General features: G+C 42.9%; 1 protein-coding gene across 1 annotated transcript in view; it reads left to right on the forward strand.

Annotated features, from left to right (window-relative positions):
- The window catches only part of nid1a (nidogen 1a), a 149,308-nt gene that overhangs the window by 34,364 nt on the left and 90,918 nt on the right, over positions 1–24,026 (forward strand). The window contains exon 8 of the mRNA XM_059982156.1: positions 752–985. Coding sequence (XP_059838139.1) covers positions 752–985 — 234 coding nt within the window. The remainder of the gene's footprint in view (positions 1–751; positions 986–24,026) is intronic.

Consider the following 24,026-nt stretch of genomic DNA (forward strand, 5'->3'; position numbering starts at 1 on the left):
TCCCCAGGGGAACACTGCTGATCTCCAGATTGAATTGAGGTCTTAATTGCTCCCTCAGGTGACTGTAAATCTCCCTTCTGCACTGTTAGTTTTTTCTGGGGCCTCAGCCATAACCAAATTGAATGACTTGCTGTTTAATCTCAGTGCAGTCTTTGGTATCTTGCTGTGCAGAGAAGCATTTCCTGCAATGTCAACTAAGACAGCAGCTTTGCTTCAAGGATCAACTTCTATTTGATGTATACATTTACACATTCAGAATTTCTGTATTGGTTAGGGCATGGCGTGCAACGAAAAACAACAGCATTCAACAGTTACAAAGAAAAGTGAAAGTTAGAGATTAAAATAGGGATATAGAATGAAATGTGCAAAAATACATAAATACCAGCATGTGTTTACAGTGCAGTGTTGTGAAGGGTAATAGATGGGTTAACTAGAATGGCTGATCAAACTAACTGTCTGAGTGAAGAAATGTTTTTTTGTTTTATTGCAGCCTTTTTGCCCTTTCCAGGAGGGAGCTTTTGGAAGAGAAGTTTCCAGGGTGGGTAGTGTCAGCAGTGATTTTCCTGGATGTATACCAGTCTTACAGTGAAGGTAGACTTCAGGCAATGATTTTTTCAGCTGATCAGACAGTTTGCTGTGGTTTTTGTTTATTGAGAGAGGATGCTGCACCAAACCAGACAGTAATGGCTGATGTGATGATGTTCCATATGATGTTCCTGAAAGTGTTCTGTGTTTTCTCTTTCCCCTTCAGTAATCAGGAGCTCTTCCAATATCAAGTACATCGTAGAGCTTCCTGATCAGTCCTCGCGGAGCTATTCCTTCCAGCTGAAGCAGACCATCACTTTCCAGGGCTGTATCAATGACGATGGCCAGCAGCTGGTGCCTGCCACTCAGCAGCTGTCTGTCGACCGCACTTTCGTCCTTTATGATAAAAACGAGCAGATACTGCGATACGCCATGAGTAACAAGATTGGACCAGTGCAAGGTACGTATGTGCTCTCTTCCACAACTCCAACCCAACTTAGACAGGATTTACACAAGAGGTACCTGATGACCAGTGGCTCCTCAACTGTTTTCAGATTCATTTGTTGCATGTACATCGAAACATACTGTGAAATGTGTCATTTGTGTTTACCACCAGCACACCTGAGGATGTGGTGGACACAAGTATCAACACACATTCTGGCGCCAACATAGCCTGCCCACAATGCTGGGCAGAACACAGAGCGTAACAAAATAGAACATACCAGGCAACATAGAGAAACATGCCCATACCTCCCTCGCTCCCTCGCTCTCTCTCCCTCCCTCCCTCGCTCTCTCTCCCTCGCTCTCTCTCCCTCGCTCTCTCTCCCTCGCTCTCTCTCCCTCGCTCTCTCTCCCTCGCTCGCTCTCCCTCGCTCGCTCTCCCTCGCTCGCTCTCCCTCGCTCACTCTCCCTCGCTCGCTCTCCCTCGCTCGCTCTCCCTCGCTCGCTCTCCCTCGCTCTCTCACACTCTCTGTTACTCACTCTCTCTCACCCCAGGACAGGCTGTCTTTGGCTTCCAGCCTCCAGTGGATTCACGGACACTGGGCCCTGACTTCCCCAATGGACTTGCAGAGAATTACAGACACGTATATCAAAACATTTTTAAATGCATTATTTGCATTGACTTTCAGTTCTTTCAACCACACACATGTATATAGCTAAATGAAACATTGTTCCTATGGGGCCAAGGGGTAAAACACACTACGTATAGCCTCTATTCTGGGGCTGCCTCCGGTCCTAGACTCCTCCATTATAGGAAACATCCTCTCCATGGTCCACTCTATCTACACTTTTCAATATTCGATAGGTTTCAATGAGATGCCCTCTTATTCTTCTAAGCTCAGGTCTGTGAGTACAGACCTTTCACTGAACACCAGCTGGGAGCTGCATAGAATGTTGATTGAGTCCAGTACATCCTGGATTCTGGTGCCTACCGGTTTGTGGTCTGCTGGATGATGTAAGGATCGAGAGGATTTTTTTTTCATTTTCTTTGATTGTGCCAAAAAGAGGATTAATTTTGGTACAAGCAGGAGAGATTCTGCAAATGCTGGAAATCTTGAGCAACACACAAAATGCTGGAAATACTCAAGTCAGGCAGGATGAAGGGTCCTGGCTCAAAACACTATCATTTTTCACAAGAGATTCTGCAGATGCTGAAAGTCTTGAGCAACGCGCGCACGCACACACAAACACACCTGGAGGAACTCAACTGGCCGGATACTGCCTGACCTGCTGATTAATTTAGTTTTGTGTTATGAAATCCTTGAAGGAATGTTGATGGTAACAGCATTCTGGCAGGGCTTCAGCTCTGAGTAATTCCACAGCCACTCTCAGTGTTGGAAACTTCCCTGTACATTTATATGAAATAAAATGAGCTCAGCACTCATGTACTTGGGCAGCTTTTCCTTCCATTCACTTCACATCAACGTTGCTTGCTACATTTTCAGTTTATCCTCGTGGTCAAGCCAAGAGAGTTGGTGGTTTATCTCAGACCTCTGCCCCGCAGCTGTGAAAGTCATGTGTCAGATCATCTGGGGTCTCCTTCCCATCCAGAAGGCTGGTTTTGTGACCTTTAGCAGTTCCCTGCCACCTCGGTCTCAACCAGCTAGAGTCATTGAGATTCAGCAGACTCTTGTGTTTATGACCTATACTGCATGACACGGTTGGGGAGTGTGAAGATGGTAGGGTTTCTGGCCGGCCCTTCTTTATGCCTGACTTACTGAGTTCTTGTGTTTTGGCTTTCTGCTTTTTTTTGTTTCAAGTTGCACATTGTGCTACACTCTGACATGGGAAGTCTCAAGACCTCTTCTATTTCCATTCTCTGGTCTGGGTTTCTCATTTATCTCCCTCTTTGGAGAGAGCTAGCTACTCCAGATTAGAGACTGTAGACATTAATTGCAGATAAATCTTACCAGGATTCCAACAGGATCATAAACCAAATAACGATGAGGACTGTTCTGCTACCACATGACAAGAACACTGGTGCATTTACAGTCTTGAGGACCTGGGTACAGGAACACCAATGGGCAAGAATGGAAAAGCCTGCAAGAAGGAGTGGATACAGCACAGAAAAGACTGTCCCCATCAGTGAGCACATCTATAACGAACTGTGCCATGAGAACCAGCGTCCATCATCAAGGACCCCCTCCATCCAGGCCAGGCCATGTCCACTTCTTGCTGCTGCTATCAGGAAGGAGGTGCGGGAGCTTCGGGTCCCACACCACCAGTTTCAGGAACAGTTATTACCTTTCAACCATCAGGCTCCTGAACTGGAGTGAATAACATCACTCACCTCAACACTGAATTGATTCTGCTGTGTTTCTTTGTTCTGTGAATGCCTGAAGGAAATTGTATCTCAGTAGAATATGGTGACACACATGTGCTTTGATAATAAATTTACTTTGAAGCTTGGGAGCAAGTAAATTGGTTTATTATGTACAGTGACAAACCTTGTGTTTACTTGCTATCCATACTGATCATTTCGTTGTAACAGTGTACTGAGATAGGGAAAAAGTAAGAATGTAGTAAAAAGAGAAACAGTTAGAGGAAGTACAGTGCAATAAGGTGCAAGGCCACAGCAACGTAGATTGTGAGGTCAAGAATCCATCTTATCGTACTGGGGTCATTCAGTTACAACAGTGGAAAAGAAACTGTCCTTGAGCCTGTTTTTTAGGCTTCAATGTTCAAAAGTTAAAAGCAAATATATTATCAAAGTACATATGTCACCATTTACTGCCATTTACTTATTGTAGGCATTCACAGTAGAACAAAGAAATGCGGTCGAATCAATGGCAAACTACACACAAAGATTGACGATCAAAGTGCAAAAGAAGACAAATTTTCAAATACAAAAAAAAGTAAATAAATAATACTGAAGACATGAGTTGTAGAGTCCTTGAAAGTATTGAGTTTATAGATTGTGGAATCAGTTCAGTGAGCAAGGTGAAGTTGTTCACTCACTTCAAGCTTTTGTATCATCTACCTGATGGGTAGGGGTTGGGGGGTGGGAGAAGAGAGAATGTTTGAGTCAGTGGGAACTTTAATTATGTTGCATTACCGAGGCAGCAAGAAGTGTAGATGGGGTCTGCAGTGGGAAGGCTAGTTGCTGTGATTTATGGATATGCCTCTCTGTAGCTTCTTGCAGTCTTAGAGCAGTTACCGCATCAAGCCAGATTGGATGCTTTCTGTGGTGTATCAACAAAAATTGGTGAGAGTCAAAGGAGATGTACCAAATTTCTTCAGCTCCCTGAAGTCGAGGCGTTGGTAAGCACTTTTTAGTCATGGCTTCTGTGGTTGGACCAGAATAAGCTGTTGATGATCATTCCTAGTAACTTAAGATTTTTAACCTCAGCGTCATTGATGTAAACACTGTTAAAGTCAATGACAGTTTTGCTGTCATGACACCGTGTCATGTCAAATAATGTCAGAGAAGGCCAATGTTCAAGGCCATGTAAGTTCAAGTCAAGTTCAGATTTATTGTCATTCAACGGTTTACATACATGTATACCGCCAAGTTAAATAATGTTCCTTCAGATCAAGGTGCACAACACAGTACATGTAAATTGCACACACCAATATTATCACAAATAAATTAATAAATGATAAAATATATTCCAGAAGATTGATATGAGCATCATGTGCATTTACAATGCAAGTTAGAAGTAAACTGTTCCAGCTCATTCACACTTCTATGCTGCATGTGATTCTAGACTGCAGCTCAGAAACTGGTCGTTCAGTGACTTGAACTGAGTGGAGCTTCAGTTATTGTGTCCATTCAAAATGGAGACTTAGATTTATGAGCAATAAGGGATATGAAGATGGTGCTAGAAAATGGCGCTAAGGAAAAATATTTGCCATAATCTTAATGAATGCTGGAGCAGGCTCAAAGGACAAGAGGGACGATTCCTACTCTTCTTTTTTCTTTAGTTCTTGCAATAGCCAATTTCTGAGTTCTAAATTCCAAAATTCACAAGGGATGCCTGCAGCATGTAAACCTGGGATTGATATTCTGGCTTCTCCCCCTCCTGTTTTTAAGTCCTGATGAAGGGTCTCAGTCCAAAACTTCAACTTCATTGATGTTCCCTGACCTACTGAGTTCCTCCAGCATTTTGTGTGTGTGCTTAGAATTGGTATTAATTTTGTTCTGCTATTTGATACAAATGTGTGTTTGGTAAAATTATGGTCTCTGTAGAATAGTGTAGCTATCTAGGTTTCTTAAGAAAATATGTTAATTGTTCAGTCAGGATGTTTGTTACAGTTAATTTAGGTAGAATTATCTCATCATTAAGGATTAGTTGTTTATCTTCAACCAACCTTTCTTTGACCCTAAAATAATTCAGCAATTAATTCTGAAACTCAAATCATTCGCGCTCCTTGTTATATGTTGATAAATGTCCTTCATACTCTGTAGACTTGTACTGGTTCACGGTCTGGGTGCTGAGCTCTAATTCATTGTCTCCCTTGTGGAAGTGGTTATGACCATCTGCATCAGTTCCCATTTTAAATTAATTTTATGCCCAAAGTTGGAGCTGGATGGTGTGTCTGCATGGGCGCAAGCCTTTCCAGAGCTACTGATTTGCAGGACTTCAGCAAGGCCTTTGCAAGATCCTGCATGGGAGGTTGGTCAAGAAAATGAAGTCGGTGGTGTTCAGGACATGGTAGTAAATCAGATTTGACGTTCGCTTTGTGGGAGAAGGTAGATGGTTGCCTATCTGGCTAGAGGTCTGTGATTAGTGTGCTGCAGGGATCAGTGCTGGGTCGATTGTTGTTTGTCATCTGTGTTAATGATCTGGATCATAATATAATAAACTGGATCAAGAAATTTGTGACTAACACCAAGATTAAAGGTGTAGTTGACAGTAAGGAAGGCGACCAAAGCTTGCAGCAGGATCTGGCCAGTTGAAAAATGGGATGAAAAATGTCAGATGGAATTTAGTGCTGACAAGTGTGATGTGTTGCACCTCAGGAGTACAAACCAGGGTCAAACTTACCATGGGTTCCCAACCTGGGATCTGTGGACCCCTTGTGGACCATGGCATAGAAATGGTTGGGAATCCCTGGCTTGTATGGTGAGCAGTAGAGCGTTGAGGTGTATGGTAGAACAGAAAGATCTGGGAATACAGATCCATCCATGTATTGAGTAGAGGAGTTGCGATGGTCTGTTAAAGTTGTACAAGACATTGGTGAGGCCTAATTTAAATATTATGTGCAGTTTTGGTTACCTACCTTTAGGAAAGAAGTCAATAAGATTGAAAAGAGTACAGAAAAAACTTACAAGTATGTTGAGGACCTGAGTTATAGTGAAAGTTTGAATAGGGTAGGACTTTTGCTGTTAGGACAGTGCTCCTGGAGCATTGGAGAATGAGGGGAGATTTGACAAAGGTATACAAAATTGAGGGATATAACAGGGTAGATGCAAGCAGACCTTTTCCATTGATGCTGGGTGAGATGACAACTAGAAGTTATGGGTAAAACGTGAAAGGTGGAATACTTAAGAGAAACATGAGAGGGAACTTCAACCAGAGGGTGCTACAGGTATAGGATAAACTGCCAGCAAAGTGGTGGATGTGGGTTAAATTGCAGTATTTAAGAGAACTTTGGATTGGTATATGAATAGGAAGAAGTATGGAGAGCTATGGTCCTGGTGTGGGTTAATGGGACTAGGTAGAATAATAGTTCAGCATGGACTAGATGGGCCAAAGGGCTTGTTTCTGTGCTGTAGTGTTCTATGACTCTAACCAGTGTAAGGTATTGCTTTTACTCACTGGTCTGGACTGGCTTCAACCACCTCATCTGGTACAGTAAGTAGTCATGGGAATCAGATTTCTTCCAGCTATTTGTGATACCCTGGTGGAAAATGCATTCACTTTAACGAAGACATAATTACATTTTTATAATACCTTGGAACATCCTGAACAGTTACGAATGCAATGAAGCCTTTTTTTTCCAGGAAGCTCTGTTCTCTTGAAGATAAATGCAATAATCAAACTGCACACAAAGAGGGGCATAGGTAAAATCTTAAATTTGACTTCTTTTGGAGGGACAGACTATACAAGAATATTTAGAGAACAATGGTCTCGCCTATCATCTGCCAGTTTGTACGCTGGAAAAAAGTACTGGTAGGTGTGAAGTAGCCTCTTTAATCAACAAAACAAGATACAGCAGGTATCATGAAGATGCTCTCGGTAGACTGGTCTCACTTCTCCAGTGTGGGCTCTGTTTTATATGCTAAACATCCAAATACAATTCCACATTTACAATGCATCCACAATGCTTTCTTTGAAACTACACACAAACTTCACATCTGATTTGCACCCACATCACAGACATCTAAATGACTTTTAATCAACATTGTCTGGTCAGTGACTCAAGGCTTTTAGGAACCTATTATTCAGAGCTGCATTTTAAATTAAATCTACAAGTTGTATTCAGATTTGAAGATTGGTGGTTAAAGTTATTTGCTAGATGTGCTAAACTGAAAAATCACTCTAATTCAGGTCCCCACCTTATTCTGGATTCTGCCTGTTTTGTTCCCATCCTGATGAAGGGTCTTGGCCTGAATTATCGACTGTCTTATTTCTCTCCAAAGTTCCTGCCCGATCTTGTTGAGTTCTGCCAGTTTGTCTGTGTTGCTCTGTTTCCAACATTTGCCTAATCTCTTGCAATTATGTTTCCATCTGGGTCCTTAACATAAAATTTAGAGTTCAAAGTAAAATTTATTATCAGAGTAAATACGTATCACTACATACAACCCTGAGAATCTTTTTCTGTGGGCATACATAGAACAGTATTTATAAACAGGATCTGTAAACTGTAAATAAGCTGTGGAACTGCATATAATAAATAGCAGTAAATAACTAGCATGAAATAACAAGATAAGAGTCCTTAAATTAGGGTAGTTATCCCCTTTTGTTGGGAGCCTATTGGGAGTGGGGTGTAGGGTCAGGGCTTGCTTCCCTTCTGGTGCCTCTCTACACACAATCCCACATGTAGCAAGGTCTAAAAGTACACCTTGCATCACAGCACAATCTTCCGGCCCATGATGTTACGCTAACTTTTTAAACCTACTCTAAAATCAATCTGACCCCTCTCTCCTACATAGCTCTCCATTTTTCTGTCATCCACGTGCCTATCTAGGAGTCTCTTAAGTGTCCCTAATGTATCTGTCTACCAACGTTCAGAGTACATTCTTTATCAAAGTACGTAGATATCACCATATACTCCCCTGAGATTCATTATCTTACAGGCATTCATAGTAGATAAAAATGCAGTAGGAACAATGAAAAACTACAAAGACGACAAACTGTGCAGTACAAAATAATAAATAAATAATATCGAGAACTTGAGTTGTCGAGTTCTTGAAAGTGTCAGCCCCGACTCCCACCACTCTTGGTGTTTTAAAAAAACAACTTAACTCTGACATCATCCCTTATACTTTCCTCCAATCACCTTAAAATTATGCCCCCTCATTTTAGCTATTTCCACCCTGGGAAAGGGTCTCGGGCTGTTCACTTGCTCCATCCCTCTTATCTTCTTGTACAGCCCTATCAAATCACCTCTCATACTCCTTTGCTCCAGGAAGAAAAGTTCTTACCAGGCTGAGTGAATATTTCACATCTTCCACTGTTGATGTGAAGAAGAAAAGTCTTCATACTGTGACCAGCAGAAATGTTCCACTCCATATTGGTGGACCAGTTGCCAGTAACAAATTCAGAACTACAAAGAGAAACATGGACTGACCTGACATTTTCAAAAGCCTCCGTCATCATCATGCGATACTGGCCAGCTCATGATAGCTCTGTTTCCGGAGTTCTCAGTGAGACAAGATCAACTGTCGGTATGTCAAAGAACATTGCTTTGTAGATCTTGTGCTGTGGTTCCATCTAAACTGCACGCCAGTGTGCTAGAAAATCTGCATGAAGGACATCTGGGTAGAGTCAAGATGAAGAGTCTTGCCTAGAGTTATGTGTGGTGGCCAGGAATAGATGAAGAGATTGAAGACTTGGCTAAAAGTTCTTCGAGATACCAAAAAGTTACACCCGTGGGAGTGGCCATTGTCGCCATGGCAAAGAGTGCATATCGACTTCGCTGGGCCATTGATGGACTCCATGTTTCTGATTGCCACGGATGCTCATTTGAAGTGGCGGCGAGGTTATACCAATGAAGTCAACCACCTCAACAAAGACTGCATCTGCTCTGAGGACTATCTTCACCAGGAACTGCTTACCCAAACAAATTGTGAGTGACAATGGACCACAATACATGTCAGAAGAATTCTGACTGTTCATGAAGAAAAATGGCATCAGACATTTCAAGTCAGCTCCTCACCACCCAGCAATGAATGGGTTAGGTGAAAGGTTTATCCAAACCTTCAAGAAGTCCATTAAAGTGCTGTACAAGGAGGATCTTTCTCTACAACACGAGGTGGACAACTTTTTTGTGTATAGGAGCCCTGTTCATGGGACGACAAATCAAACATCTGCAATGCTGGTCATGAGCAGGAATCAGATCTCGCATAGACCTCCTGAAGCCAGGTCTATGCAGGGAAGTACAGAATAAACAGTTCAGCCAGTTGCCAAGTGAAGCAGTAAGGAACTTTGAGGTAGGACAGGAAGTCCCAGTGCATGATTACCAAGAAGATGAGTGGACCCAGTAGAGATAGCTACAAGAACCAGACCACTAATGTTCACAGTAGGACATCAGACATGGAGACATCGTGTGGACCAGATACTGGATACTCAACCGAAGAATACAGCCGAGTTGATTGCATCCAACAAGAGAGACACGTTACAGTCACCGGACTTGCCTCTTGGTGATGATGTCACTGACAGCAACGTGACACGGGAAACTGCAAATGTTGTCTCAGACAAGACATCTGACAAAACTGATGTCACTCCACAGGTTCAGGGCGCTATCCTGAAAGAAACGAGTGCCACCCAGTAGGCTGAATCTTTAGAACAGTGAAGCTAGTTATAGACCGTTATTTTGAAAGCATGTTTATTTTGGAATATGGGTTCATGAAGGGGAGATTGAATGTTTTATACAGATTTATGTTTTATACAGTTATGTTATACAGTTTATGGGAGGAAGTGTAATTATTTCTTTGAGTAATGACCCTCCCTCCCCTCGCACTATGTATCAATCTGTTGTCTATGCATGCGCATTGTGCTCTGTCTCATGCGAATACACCAGTTAAAGCCATCTCCCACGTGTGTACTTCTATTTAATTGGTATGTGGTTGTGCAGAAACACAACAAATAAAAGTTGATGTGTTGACCTGCTGTGATCTGTATAGTAAACTGTTCCTGCGGCTAGTTCGTCTTTTAAAACCCAATTTTTGAGCTGCTCTGCGTGGTGAACACCTCATTCATCTGAGTTTCCTGATTTTTATGTAAAAGACCTTTCATACGTGGGAGCTGCTGAGATTCTTCAGTTAATGAGAATGTTTATTGTATTGCATTTTTGTCTGCTAACAATGGATAGCAGCCAAACTCCTCCTGTGTGGCATTCAGTTTGTGCTGAAATTGCCCAAGAGCAGCAGATAACCACGTAATGAATATTCAAGTTGAAAGTTCCTTCCTGTTGAGTGTTGAACTCTGAGAGTAAATACCAGAGATTCTGCGGATGGTGGAAGTTCAGAGTAACACACGCACAAAGTGCAGGAGAAACTCTGCTGGTCAGGTAGCATTTATGAAGGGGAATAAACAGTTGCCATTTTGGGCTGTGACCCTTCATCATGATTGAAAAGGAAGGGGGAAGAAGCCAGAATAAGGGGACAGAGGTTGAGGGAGAGGCGCATGAGCTCACATGATGGATGTGGAGGAAGGGGGGGTGGCAGGTAAAAAGGAATGATGTGAGCAGCTCGGAGGTGATAGTTAGAAGAAGCTAAGGACTGAAGAAGCTCTTTAACTGGGTGTGCACTGGGTCACATCAGTAATGTAACCTGGGTTATTGGGTGTTTCGAGTCTTTAATCACTATACTTCCTCGCCCAGGTGACCCAGCCAGGATTGATCAGGCCCAGCTTTATGCCCTTTTCTCACTGTTACAATCAGGTAGGAGGTACAGAAGCCTGAAGGCACACACTCAGCAATTCAGGAACAGCTTCTTCCCCTCTGCCACCTGATTCCTAAATATACATTGAAGCCTTCGACACAACTTCACTTCTTTAATATACAGCATTTCTGTTTCTGCATATTTTAAAAATCTATTCAATATGTGAAATTGATTTACTTGTTTATTATTATTTTTATTTTTTTTCTTTGCTAGATTATGTATTACATTGAACTACTGCTGCTAAGTTAACAAATTTCACATCACATGCCGGTGATAATAAACCTGATTCTGATTGTGTTTTTCCATGAACCAAGATAATGAAAGGGGTGGCATTTCTTGGGTTAGGTATTTTAGTCCTCGTTATTTGGTTTTATTTTGACCATTTGGGGAGTAGAAATATCTCAAGGCCTAGTTATTAGGCTTCATCTCAAATTGCAACTTCTTCCGGTGAACAGTTCCTTGGGCAACATCTTTCAGATAGTCAGTCCTATGTCTTTTACTTGTTTTTTCTATCACTAGTTCAAGCTTTGGCTGCGGCTGCATGTGTGTCCTTGAGCAAGGCACTTAACCACACATTGCTCTGTGATGACACTGGTGCCAAGTAGTATGGGTCATAATGCCCTTCCCTTGGACAACATTGGTGGTGTGGAGAGGGGAGGCTTGCAGCATGGGCAACTGCCGGTCTTCCATTTTACAAAAAACCTTGCCCAGGCTTGCGCCCTGGAAACTTTCCAAGGCGCAAATCCATGGTCTATCGAGACTAACAGAGGCCTACATCTTTTTATCTTAATTTTGTTTCTGAAACTGTTGGAGCCTGAGACTTGGAGTCTGTAGTTTGATTGAGTGACCTGATGCTCTGCGAAACCCAAGAAGACTCGGAGAGAAATGGGAGCACAGAGGATTGGGGAATTACTACTCAACGGTGGAGTGGTAGATTGATGTTTTTCTTCAAGTACTTCTATGGTTTTCTGTACTTCCTGGCTTTCTGGAGAAGATAAATCTCAGTTTTCTGCATACACACTTCAATAATAAAATGAACCCTAGAACCTTTGGAGAATATGGAATGAAGGGAAGAAAGTGGAGAACCAGATGGAGGAAGGAAGGAGATGGACAGAGATTACAAGGCAATGAGAAGTACAATATAAAATGCTGGAGGAACTCGCCAAGTCAGACACCATCTATGGAAAGTAATGAAGTGTTGACATTTTGAGCTGAGACCCTGCATCAGGACCGGAAAGGAAGGGGGAAGAAGTGGGAAAGGGGGCAAGAGGAATAAGGGAAACAAAGTGTGTAGGGAAATAGAACAAAATCAGGGAAGTGCATCAACTACAACAAAGCATGCAGATTCTGCTGCTGATGCAGTCAAGGAGGAATACAACCAGAGGGTGGCAAATCTGTGGAATTAATTGTTGCAGGTGGCTGTGGAGGACAAGACATTGGGTACATTTAAAGTGAAGGTTGATAGGTTCTTGATTAGTCAGGGCATCAAAGGTTACAAGGAAGGATGCAGGAGACTGGGATTGAGAGGGAAAATGTATCAGCCATGATCGAATAGTGGAGCAGACTTTGAGTGGCCTAATACTGCTCCTCTGTGTAATGGTGTTATGTTTCTTGGAACTGGATGAGATCTGATTGCATTATTGCTTTCTTTTCTTCGTTAGAACTCTGCTGGTTGCCTCCATGATATGGTACCAGCTGAATACTTTAGTCCTGCTGCCCACTTCTTTTGTCTCCAGGACCCAGAAGAGGCTGGAGGACTTCCTCTGGGTCTCTGCTGTGGTCTTGAGTCTTCCGATCGATCGTGGAGGGTGGTAAGTCATTGGCATGTGTGCGCTCTCCACCTCTGGACCTTGCAGGGATACCTGTGTAGTAACTACTCTCCAAGATGGCGTGCTTTGGCGATGCACTTCCTCCCCCAAGACACTCCCTGAAGGAGGGCGTGCAGCTTCCAACGGACATCATCAGCTGGACCCCGGTCAGAGAACTGCCTTGCTTTTACCGAGAGCTGCTGAGGGTATGGGGTCTAGTCTCATCCAGACAGAGTGCTCCTGCACCGGTGGGGGACGGGTTCCCCAGCCTAGTCCGGTGGTTGCCGAGGGGACTCGCAGAAGTGGAGAGGTCCCAGCTGATCGGACCTAGGTCAATGGATACCACCTGGGACAGGGTCCTGCACAATGTGTGCTGTTTCGTGGGGATACTAACCGTATCCTTCTGTGACACTCCAAAGCGTTTCTTGTACGGGCCGCTCCCATATACCTTTCACTTCCTTGCATTCATCTGCCAACCAGACTCACCTTGGTGGTCTGTTTTACTGTCTGGCAGCGGAGGAGGCCCCAGTGGATATCTCTCGATGCAGGGGTCTTCCCCCCCACCCCCTTTCCCCTATACATTGGAGACCTGGGGTGGAAGGTGTTGCATAGGGCTGTACTGTGCAACAGGTCTTTCAGTTCGTTGACTGACACCTGGTCCACCTGTGCATTCTGTGGCCAGGAGGAGTCGGTTTACCACGCTTATACAGAGTGTGAGAGGTTGCAGCCCCTGTCTGATAACTGAAGGGGTGGCTGCCCAGCTTCTGGTTGCATTTCAACCCCACGCTCCTGTACAGAAGGGGGCGGGAGGGGGATCTACTGGTGGGCTTGCTCCTGGGCCTGGCCAAGATGGCCATTCATGGGTCAAGATGGCTGACAGTCGAGTGCTCTGCCGGGGTTGACTGCTGCCCCTCTTCCGGGGATATATTCATGTCCAACTGTACCGGGAGAGGGAGCGTGCCATCCCAACGGGTATGGTGGGGGATTTCCAGGAGCAGCGGACCCCCAAGGAAGTGGCTGTTTTATAGACAGTGGTAATTATATTTCAATTTGAAGTTATTTACTACTTGTAAATACTTAATGTTTGTACTTTGTATTTATTGTGTAAACAAAGTTGTATAGTTTTGTAAAAAAAATCCCTCCTGCATGTGGAGCACATCATTGCCTCGCTCCATTGTCAGTTCATAGCTCAACAAGTTGCATCTCTGTTCCACCATTGATTTTTCTGGACGTTATTGCAGTGCCAGTTCTGGGATCTTGGTGTTAGTGTTGACTAATAAGTTTCCAAATTACGATAAATCAGTCCTGATGTGGGGTCTTGGCCTGAAATGTCGACTGTTCTTTCCTCTCCATAGACGCTCCCTGACCTCCAGCTTTTTGTATGTTATTCAAAACTACTTAATTGGTTGCAAAATGTATCAGGATATCCTAAAAATCAATGTGGGAAAACATTTATTTATTTTAGTAGCTCCATAATTTGTAGGGGCTGAGTTGGGCATCGAGTCTGCTCTGCCATTCCGTCATGGCTGATTATTATCCGTCTCGATCCCATTCTCCTGCCTTCTCCCCATAACCTTTGGTGCCCTTACTAATCAAGAACCCATCAACCTCTGTTTTAAATATACTCAATGAGTTGGCCTCCACAGCTGTCCCTGGCAACCAATTCCATGTGATTTAAGGCTTTACTTGCTTTGTCGTGGATTCAATTAATGCAAGTTGCTGCCTGTTGTATTGGCTGCTGTGTTGGCTGCACTACAAGATCAGTGAGGTTGACATGCCCTTCCTAATTACACTGCATGTTCTGTATCAAGCCTGTAAACCTTACAGGGAATAGTTGTTAGACTTGAGTCATTAAGGGGCCCAGAGTGGATGCCCTGCAAAGCTGCCTTGAGAGCAGAAGGTACTGTTGGTCATTTAGGAAAAAGAAGCTGCTTTTATCCCCTAAATATTCAGTGTGTGCCAAACCTTTTTGATTACCTCACTGTTTTACTCACTTTTTATACCATTAATTTTTATATATTTCTTCTACAGAAGTATTGCACTGTACTACTGCTGCAAATCGAAAATTTGGCAAGTTTTTAAAGTCCAAAATAAATGTATTATCAAAGTATGTAAACAGTCTGCTAGCTTGAGATTTTCGTGCAGGTATAATAGGAAAGTAAAAAAACAACAGAATTTATGACTCTCTAAATAACAAAAACTTACAAACAGCCTGTATGTAAAATAAATAATTCTGATTCTGGGAAATTGGATGAGAAGTTTGATTACTGTAAACCGTCATTTTTACCGCTTACTACACTTTGTTGAACTGGATAGCCGATTCCATTTTATAGACATCCAAAACTCAATTTTGTCTGAGTCAGGAAATACACAAAAATAACTTGATATCGAAGTTCCGAGTAAATTTATCGTCAAAGTATGTATGTCACCATATACAACCCCGAGATTCCCTTTCTTGTGGGCGTTCACAGTAAATGAAAGAAACACAGTAGAATCAGTGAAAGACAGTGCCCAACGGGACAAACAAACAACCAATATGCAAAAGATGATCAACTGTGTAAGTACAAAAAGAAAGGAAAAAGTAATTATATGTAAATATCGAGAACATGGGATGATTCCTTGAGAATGAGTCCATAAGTTGTGGGAACATTTCATTGATGGGGTGAGTGAAGTTATCCCCTCTGGTTCAAGAGCCTGATGGTTGAGGGTAATAACTGTTCCTGAACCTGGTGGTGGTAACTCGCTGATGATAGCAGCGAGAAAAGAACCTGGATGGTGGGGGTTCCTGATGATACGTGCTGCTTTCCTGCAACAATGCTCCATGTAGATGTGCTTGGAAGGGAGAGCTTTACTGTGATGGACTGAGCTGTTTTGTAGGCTTTTCTGTTCAGAGGCATTGGTGTGTCCCTACCAAGCTGTGATCCAAAAAGTCAATGTACTCTCCATCTCACATCAGTAGAAGTTGGTCAAAGTTCTAGGTGATGTACTGATATTCATAAACTTCTAAGAAAGTAGAGATGCTGTGTGCTTACCTTGTAATGGCATTTACATGCTGGACCCAGGACAGATCCCTGAAATGATAACACTGAGGAAATTAACTTCGCTGACCCTCTCCACCTCTGAAGACTGGACCCTCGGCTTTCCTCCTCCTGAAGTCGGTGATAATCTCCTTGGTCTTGACTTCACATGAGAGGTTTTTGTTGTGGAACCACTCAGCCAGATTTTCAATCTTCATGCTGCTGATTAATCACTGAGTTTGAATCAGCCAGTGCCTGTGGTGTTGTCAGCAAGCTTAAACATGGCATTGGAGCTGTGCTTAGCCTTACAGTCTTGAGTATAAAACTAGTAGAGCCAGGGGGCTAAGTGCACAGTCTTGTGATGCACCTATACTGATGGTGATTGTGGAGGAGATGTTGCCAATCCAAAGTGAATGAGGTCTGCAAGTGAGGAAATTGATGATCCAATTGCACAAGGAAGTATTGGGGCCCAGGCTTTGAAGCAGCTTTTTGGTTATGTTAGAGGGGATGACAGTATTGTTGCAAGGATCACCCATTGTAATAATGATCCGGGAGGTGCAGAGAGAATCTGTAATTACCAGAAGAACAGAATCTGTAATCAACGGAAGAACGTGTGAACTTGCACAACCAAATACCTGTCAGCGCAGCCAAGTTTTTCTGACCTTCCATGAACAGTCAAAGAATAGAAAAGGTAATACCAGTTAACAAAAGAGTCTCTACTAGCCATGTGTTCCTCATAACGCTGTTTCGAATCTCCACATCGGTGGGACACCTCGTGTCCACAATTGGGGCGGGGGGGGGGTCTCTAGACAGTCATTGCTGTCTTGTATCTGAAAACCTCTGCTTTTATACTCATTCCTTACCAATTTCAATGTTGTATTTCAGTGTCATTGGCTACGGGTCACGTGGCCAACTTTCAATACCTTTTTGACTCTGCTGCAAGCCAGCATCCATTTATTGCCCTCTTTCCAGCAGGTGACAGCTGGTAATTTATGGCTCTTTGTTCTCTTCAGCAATCGGCTCAAATCTCTCAGGGCAGATACAGACCACAACAGTCACAAACCTGCAAGTTATATTACATCAAAGAACATCTCACAAATAACTTCTCATTTGGAAAAGATCTCTTGTCCAGCAGATTACCTGGAGCATTGTTGTGTCAACTTTAAAACACTGATCAAGCCAAGTGACTTTAGCTCACAAAGTGGAGGGTATAAAACAGTTCCACAAAATGGCAGCCTCCATTCCCAAACACATAGCAAGAAGAAAGACAATTGGTCCGTCTGCTTCCACTGAGTGTGATTCATTTGAATTGACTGATTGGTCGAACGTAGTTCTTTCTGGTCTGCAGAACTGAATGTAGATCTGTAGTCAATGAAGAGCATCCTGGTGAATGCATCTTTGTTGTTCAGATGTTCCAGGGTCAGTGAAGAACCAATGAGATGGCATCCGCTGTTGTCCTGTTGTGACAGTAGGCAAATTGGAGTGGACGGTAGTCATTGAGGCAGGTTACTGTGTTTTCCTTAGGCACCTGCGTCACTTGGTCTCGCTTTGTAGGAGGTGATGGCGTGCAGGCCCTCCCACAGCTGTTGAGCGTTCTTTAGTGATTCAGGTTTGGTCTGGAATTGTCACTGTAGATGTGAAATGGCTTTCTGGAGATCATACTGGACCACTTGTATTCTCCATGGTTGCCAGTCTGAACACCACTGATCTGGCCCCTGGCAGACTGCGCATCTCATGCTTCATCCAAGGCATTTGGTTGGGGAAGATTCTTAATGATTTTGTGGGGACACACTCAACTACAACTGATATTATAAAGTCTGTGACCACTGTGGTATATTCATTCAGTTCCTGAGTGCAGGAACACTTGGAGCAATCCAGCAGCCATCCCTCTGCCTCCTGCAACCACCTCTTTGTTGTCCAAATCTCCAGAGCCTTGCTCTTTAGCCTCTGTCAGTATGCAGGTGGGAGAAGGATTGGTCAGATTTCCTGAAATGTATTCTGGGAATGGAATGGTAGGCATTCCTAATCTTAGTGTCACCAGGTTCAGACAAGGCCCAAGTGAAGTGAGAGAGACTGACGTATGTCAATAGTTCACGGACTTTAATGCGAATGGCGTTAAAGGAAAAAAGAAAACAATAAACACTAGGTCAAACAGGGCCATTAACTAAAACTCTCAAAAGGGAAACAAAGCCGACACTGCAGCTGAAAAGAAGGACTAAATATAACAAGAGTGCCACTAGTCTTCAGAGTCAGTCCATTTCCTCAGGCAAGGCCAAAAGCAGACAAGCAGCCAAGCATTGTTGTGCTGTGTCCAAGTCTTGACAAGCACTACAATGGAATGATTGGAGTTAAATGCGATCACAATGAAATAATAATTAGCTGCATGTGCATATTCATAAGCGCAATTGCCGTTTCTACTGCTCTGCCGAATCCGTGGTTGTGACACTTGGTGATCTAGTGTGTTAAGATCGCTGGTGCTACAGGTTATATACTGGTGGTAATTGGACAGGGATTTCTTCAAGTGAGTCTAGTTGAAGTCACCGACTACTATTTGAAATGCTTATTGTCTTGGAACAGTTATAAACTCAAAGTTGAAGTTTCAGAGTTTGGACAGAACTGCAACAACTAATTATGATGGCCCCTGTTGCTGGTCAGCTCTCAAAATGCAAGTCAAACTAATAGAACAGTTGGCAATGAGCCCACCATTGAGCTCATTTATAAAGAGCACAACCACAAGAAAGTCGCATCCATCATCACCCCCAACATCCAGGGCATACTCTGCCCATTACCATCATCGGGAAAGAGGTCCAACACACCAGGTTAAGGAATAGTTATTAAGATTCAGCTGTCAGGTTCCTAAAGCAGCTTGGAAAACTTCACTCACCACAGCACTGAACTGATCACTAAACATAACCTATGGACTCAAGGATTCCACAAATTATTAGCTTGTCAATTTTTGTCTAGTTTTTCATTGTATTCTACATGTTGTGAATGCCCACAAGATAATGAATTTCAGGTTAGTATTGGGTGACATACATGTACTTTGATAATAAATTTACTTTGAATTTTGAATGCTGGAGGATCTGGACCCAAATGATATATCACCAAATGTTTCAATGTTTCAAAGTTAATGTGACAGATAAAGCTAATCCAGTTTTAAAATCTTGAATCTGATTTGTGGAGGGAAGTGAGCAGTTGATGTTTCAGATGAGACCCTTCATTTGGATCAGTCTGAAATATAAACTGTCCATTTTCCCCCTCAGATGCTATATTAAAAGATGAGAATTTGGGATCATTCTTGAAGCAGCAGAGCCTAAGGACACATTTAATAAAGTATTTTTAATTGTGTACATGGAGAGAGAAGTTTCTGCTGATAAAGCACTCGTCACTGTGTAATGATTTGATCTGTATGCAAGACAAGCTGTTCACTCTATCTTGCTACATACAGCCATGTGAGTCCTGTGACACATCAATTGCAGAAGGTTTACTGGTTTAGGTTTTCATTAATAAAGGTGTGGATGAATTTGTAAGGGTTGGGGCAACACCATAGGGTTGTGGTTAGCATTACACTACTACAACTCCAGCGACCTGGGTTCAATTCTGTTGCTGTCTGTGAGGAGTTTGTGTCTGCGTCCCATGGCTGTATGGATTTTCTCCAGTCGTTCTGGATTTCTCCCATGTTTCAAAGACGCATGGGACAGCAGGTGTAATTGGGAGGAATGGACTCGTTAGTTCAGAAAGGCCTGTTACCATGCTGTATCTCTTTTTAGAAAAGACCTGAAGACCATAAGACGTAAGAGTAGAATTAGGCCATTTGGCTCATCGAATCTGCTCCACTATTCCATCACGGCTGTTCCTTTTTCTCCCCCTCCTCAGCCCCACTCCCTGGCCTTCTCCCCATAACCTTTGATGTTGTACCCTACCAATCTGCCTTAAATATACCCAACAACTTGGCCTGCACAGCTGCCTGTGGTAATAAATTCCACAAATTCACCACACTCTGGCTAAAGAAATTTCTCCGCATCTCTGTTTTAGATGGACGCCCCTCTATCCTGAGGCAGTGTCTTCTTGTCCTAAGCTCCCTCACCATGGGAAACATCCTTTCCACATCTACTCTGTCTAGGCTTTTCAACATTCGAAAGGTTTCAATGAGATTTCTCCCCCACTCGAATACAGACCCAGAGCTATCAAATGTTCCTTATATGATAACCCTTTCATTCCTGGAATCATCCTTGTGAACCTCCTCTGGACCCTCTCCAATGCCAGCACATCTTTTCTTTGATGAGGGACCCAAAACTGTTCACAATACTCAAGATGAGACCTCACCAGAGACTTATAAAACCTCACCCAGAGAAGGCTCCTTTGATTCCCACTTGCTTTTAATCATGCCAGTAACTTCCCTGTAATAGCATGGGCTCTTAACTTAACAGCCTCATGTGTAGCACCTTGTCAAAGGCCTTCTGAAAGTCCAAATATACAACATCCACTGCATCCCCTTTATCTATCCGACTTGTAATCTCCTGAAAGAATTCCAAAGTGTTCATCAGGCAAGATTTCCCCTGAAGCAAACCATGCTGACTTTGTCCTGTCTTGCCCTCCATATCCTCATCCTTAACAATTGACTGCAACATCTTCCCAGCCACTGAGGTCAGGCTAACTGGTCTATGATTTCCTTTCTGAGTGGAGTGATATTTGCAATTTTCCAGTCCTCTGGCACCATGCCAGAGTCCAGTGATTTTTGAAAGATCGTAACTAATGCCTCCACAGTTTCTAATGTTACCTGTTTCAGAACCCTAGGGTGCAGTTCCTCTGGTCCGGAACCTGTATCAAAAATTGGAGGGTGTAGGTTTAATGGTGATGAGATAATGACTCAGGGCTGAGATAAGAAATTTATCACTTAAATGAATAGTTGTGGCCTGTTATGCATTGCCTAAAAGGCTGATTGAAGCCAATTTAATACCAATTTCCTCTTATGAAAAAAAGGGGGGAAAACTGCAGGGTTGTGGGGGTGGAGCAGGGAGGTCAGTCTGATGGGATAACTTTGTTAATGGCCTCCATGAACTTGGGCTCTGGCTTTTATACAGGTCCAAAGTAATTTTCTGTTAGCTAGAGATGTGGTGGATAAATACATCAATGCAAAACCAGAGGAATAATCAGCCTGGCAGCTACAGTGACAAGTAACACAAGAAGGTTCTGAATCGTGTTGACTCTACTGAAACAGTGCTGGGGCATATAGATCCCTGTATTTGACATAAAATCTGATCTCCTTTCTTTGCTGTATATTAGAAACTAAAGCATTATATTTCAGTACTAGCAATTACTGAAACCCTGTTTGCCTTGATTTTTGTCTTGTATCTCAGCTTGCCTTGGTAATATGTTCCCATTTCTTCAGTCCCAAACCTCTCGATTAATACAAGCATCAAATCATGATGAAATAACATAGAGAGTTCAATATCAAAGATGTTGGAACCACAAACCATTGTAGGTATAGAGTTACAGAAAGCATTAAAAAGATGTCACCACATAGTATTTGAAAGGGATAAAACAATGTAGCTCGATGAATCAAGATCAGGTTTAATATCACCAGTTTATGTTGTTAAATTTGATAACTTAGTGGTAGCGATACAATGTGTGTCTGTGTATATATAGTGTTCATGGCTTCAATGTCCATTTGGAAATCAGATGGCAGAGGTGAAGAAGCTGATGGGAGGGGGGATCCTTAATAATGGACACCACCTTTCCGAGGCACCACTCCTTGAAGACGACTTGGAAACTATGGAGCCGAGGACCCATTGAGACTGTATTAATCGAATTTATTCTGAGGGGGTGACAAAGCATCCTGATCAGGGTAAGGCTCGTGATCCACAGTTCCTTCAGAAAGACCAGTGTTGTAAGTTAAGGATCAATTTTATTTGCCATGTGCACTTAGACGCCACTTTACTAGGTATACCCGCTCATTAATGCCAAAATCTAATCAATTATGTGGCAGCCACTCAATGCCTAAAAGCATGCAGACATGGTCAGGAGGTTCTGTCCTTGTTCAGACCAACCATCAGAGTGGGGAAGAAAGGTGATTGTATTTGCTTTGACCGTGGAATGGTAGTTGGTGACAGACATGGTGATTTGAGTATCTCAGAAACAGCTGATCACCTAGGATTTTCACACAGAACAGTCCCCAGAGTTTACGGAGAATGGTGTGGAAAAACAAAAAAAAATCCAGCAAGCGACAGTGGACAAAAACACCTTGTTAATATGAGGCGTCAGAGGAGAATGGCCAAACTGGTTCTAGCTGACAGGAGGGTGACAGTAACTCAAATAACTATAAGTTACAACAGCGATGTGCATAAAAGCATTCCGAACGTGAACCTTGAAGTGGATGGGCCACAGCAACAGAAGAACACAAATATACATACACTCAGTAGCAACTTGATTATGTACAGGAGGTACTTAATAGAGTAGCCGCTGACTGTATGTTTACATGCTTTAGAAATTTGCTGCAGTGTGTTGGCGTGACATGCAACTGAAAGCATTCAACAATTATAAAGAAAGAAGTTATATAGAATGTAAATAGAGGTTAAAGTATGGATATGAAATAAAATATGCATAAACATATAAATACCAAATATTTACAATGAAAACAACATTATAAAATGTTTTTACAGTGCAGTGACTGAGGCAATAGTTGTGGGGGGGGTGGGAAGGATGGCTGGCTGGAATGGTTGATCAGATGATCTGTCTGAAGGGAAGAAGCTTTAAAGATGATGTGGTTTTCATTTTAATAGCGCCATGGTGCTTTCCAGAAAGGAGCAGATGGGGAAAAGTCCAGGAATTGATAGAAGCATTTGGTTTGTGTGAATCAGGTGTTAAACCCTGAGGTATTGTTGGAGAATAGCACAATATCTAGAGCAATTATAGCCCATGATGCCTTCTGGCTTCTCCCCCTTTCCTTGTCAGTTCTGATGAAGACCTCAGCCTGAGACGTTGACTGCTCATTCCTCTCCGTGGATGCTCCCTCACCTGCTGAGTTCCCCCAGTATTTAGTGTGGGTTGCTCTGCATTTCCAGCATCTGGCTTGATTATTACATTTTCATCAAAACAAACAGTGAAGTGCATCGTTTGCATCAAATCAGCAAGGCCTGTGCTGGTCAGCCCACAGGAGTTGCCATGTTTCCAGGGGGTCAGAGCATGCCCACAACTCACTAACCCTAAACGTGCATCTTTGGAATGTGCGATGAGACAGACAGTGGCGGGAATTGTACTCTCTTCAGTGACCGCTGGCGCTGTAGAGCAATGGCACTACCGTAGATTCCAGACTACAGAGCGCACCTGATTAAAAGCCGCACGCTCTAATTTTAGAAAGAAAATCAATTTTGTACTTGTACAAGCCGCACCGGATTTTAAGCCGCAGGTGTCCCACGTTGTAATATATTTACACAGAAAGATATTACACGTGAGGATTTTTTAACTTTTAATTAAATCCGTATGGTAACATAAACAAATACTTATTGCAAATGCTTTTTTTCGAAGTGCCTGTAACACAGCTACTTTTAAATATACATACGTATCGGTAACACGCAAATTACGTTGCGTATACTTTTTTACTGAACAGTGCACGAACAACATTCCAATATCTCCTAACGACTGGTAAAAAAAAATATATATACTGCAGCCTACCAGGAAAAGTTATTGATTGCCTTCTTCATCTTCCTCCTGCGCACTAAAACCATCAAAGTCCTTCAGTGTCCAAATTAAACAACCTCAGGATCTCGTCACTCACTTCAGTCTCTTCGTTGTCGCTCTCACTTGAGCGCACGCGGTCCTCTTCATCACGCAGCAGTCCAGCCTTTCGAAACCTGTTGGTGATGGTGGATGTTGTGACACGGCTCCATGCATTTAGGATCCACTGGCAGACTTGAGTTAAAGATGCTCTTCGCATGCGTCCTGTTTTGGTAAAGAATTTCTCACCGCTCGTCATCCAAGCCTCCCACTCAACGCGCAGCGCCACTTTAAATGCCCAGTTCACTCTGATGTCCAGTGGCTGCAAATACTTCGTGGTGCCCCCAGGAATCACAGCTGGAATTGAGTTTGTACTCTTGATGGCAGCTTTCACTGAACTTTCATTGT

Source organism: Hypanus sabinus, chromosome 10 (assembly GCF_030144855.1).
Source record: "Hypanus sabinus isolate sHypSab1 chromosome 10, sHypSab1.hap1, whole genome shotgun sequence".
Classification (NCBI taxonomy): Eukaryota; Metazoa; Chordata; class Chondrichthyes; order Myliobatiformes; family Dasyatidae; genus Hypanus; species Hypanus sabinus.